Source organism: Eimeria mitis, genomic scaffold, assembly GCF_000499745.2.
Source record: "Eimeria mitis Houghton genomic scaffold, Emh_scaff4383, whole genome shotgun sequence".
Taxonomy (NCBI): Eukaryota; Apicomplexa; class Conoidasida; order Eucoccidiorida; family Eimeriidae; genus Eimeria; species Eimeria mitis.
The window spans coordinates 3,452-4,812 of NW_013572699.1; the positions used below are offsets into that span (position 1 = coordinate 3,452).

General features: G+C 59.4%; 1 protein-coding gene across 1 annotated transcript in view; it reads left to right on the forward strand.

The window, feature by feature from the left end:
- The window catches only part of EMH_0074700 (uncharacterized protein), a gene marked incomplete at both ends in the record, with an annotated part of 2,124 nt that extends 945 nt beyond the window's left edge, over positions 1 to 1,179 (forward strand). The window contains 2 exons of the mRNA XM_013499497.1: positions 13 to 427; positions 872 to 1,179. Coding sequence (XP_013354951.1) covers positions 13 to 427; positions 872 to 1,179 — 723 coding nt within the window. The remainder of the gene's footprint in view (positions 1 to 12; positions 428 to 871) is intronic.
- Between the last annotated feature and the right edge of the window lie 182 nt (positions 1,180 to 1,361).

A 1,361-nucleotide genomic window follows, 5' to 3' on the forward strand; every position in this document is an offset into this window, starting at 1 on the left:
CAGCAGCCACAGAATGTAAGGCAGCAGCTGCCGCAAAGAATACCCACCAACGCGAATCTCCCCATGCTCCCCCCGAACCACCCTGCAGCAGCAGCAGCAGCAGCAGCAGGTGCAGCAGCAGCAGCAGGTGCAGCAGCAGCAGCAGGTGCAGCAGCAGCAGCAGGTGCAGCAGCAGCAGCAGGTGCAGCAGCAGCAGCAACAGCAGCAGCAGCAGCAGCTGCTGATTGCTTGCTGGCGCCCCATGCAGCAACCAGCGAACTGGATGTCACTTCTATGCAACACACCTCAGTACCAGCAGCAGCACTAGCAGAAGCAGCAGCAACAACACGAGCAGCAGCAGCAGCAGCAGCAGCAGCAACACGAGCAGCAGCAGCAGCAGCAACACTAGCAGCAGCAGCAGCAGCAGCAGGACTCACCAGCTTCCTGAGTGTAGAACAGCCCAGCGGCTGGCCGGTTGTCTGCTTCTCCCTGCATGCACTGGCGGCTGATACGCATCGAGGAGTCTGCAGCAAAGCACAACGCAGCTGCTGCTGCTGCTGCTGCTGCTGGTGCTGGTGCTGCTGCTGCTGCTGGTGCTGCTGCTGCTGTGGTGTACGTACACCGCAGCAAACTGCCATATTAAGGGAAACAGCAGCAAACACAGCTGCAGCAGCAACAGCACAGAATACTCAATCACGCCACAAAACAACGGCGAGAGCAGCAGCAGCAACAACAAGAGTAGCAGCAGCAACCACCACAACAGAAGCAACAAAACCAGCAGCAGCAGCAACAGCAGCAACAGCAGCAGCAGCAGCAGACCTCTGAGACCTCGACGAAGCACCGCCCAGATGCTCGGGGCCATCGTCATCCAGCAGCCGCTCTGTATAGTTAGTCCTCAGCGGGGCCCTCACACTGCAGCAGCAGCAGCAGCAGCAACAGCAGCAGCAGCAGCAGCAGGAGTTGCAGCAGCAGCAGCAGCAGGAGGAGCAGCAGATGCTGCGGCAGTGGCAGCACCCTACAGCAGCAACTGGAACAGCAGCAGCAATAACGCGACGGTTCAGCAGCTGCAGCACTCAGCAGCAGCAGCAACAACAGCTGCTGCAGCAGCCAGTGCAGCAGCAGCAACAGCAACAACAACAGCAGCAGCAGCAGCAGCAGCAAGTTGCTTCACTCGTCTTCTCCTGTACTATATGGGTTTGACTGCGCGAGAGGCCCGTTTGCTGCTGCTGCTGCTGCTGCTGCTGCTGCTTCTGCTTCCGGTGAAGGTGCAGCAGCAGCAGCAGCAATACGTCCCTCAGCTAGCTGGCGCTGCCTTTCTCTGTTTGCTGCTGCTTCCATCTCCAGCCTATCCATCTCCTCCTGCTGCAGCCGACGAGCCAACT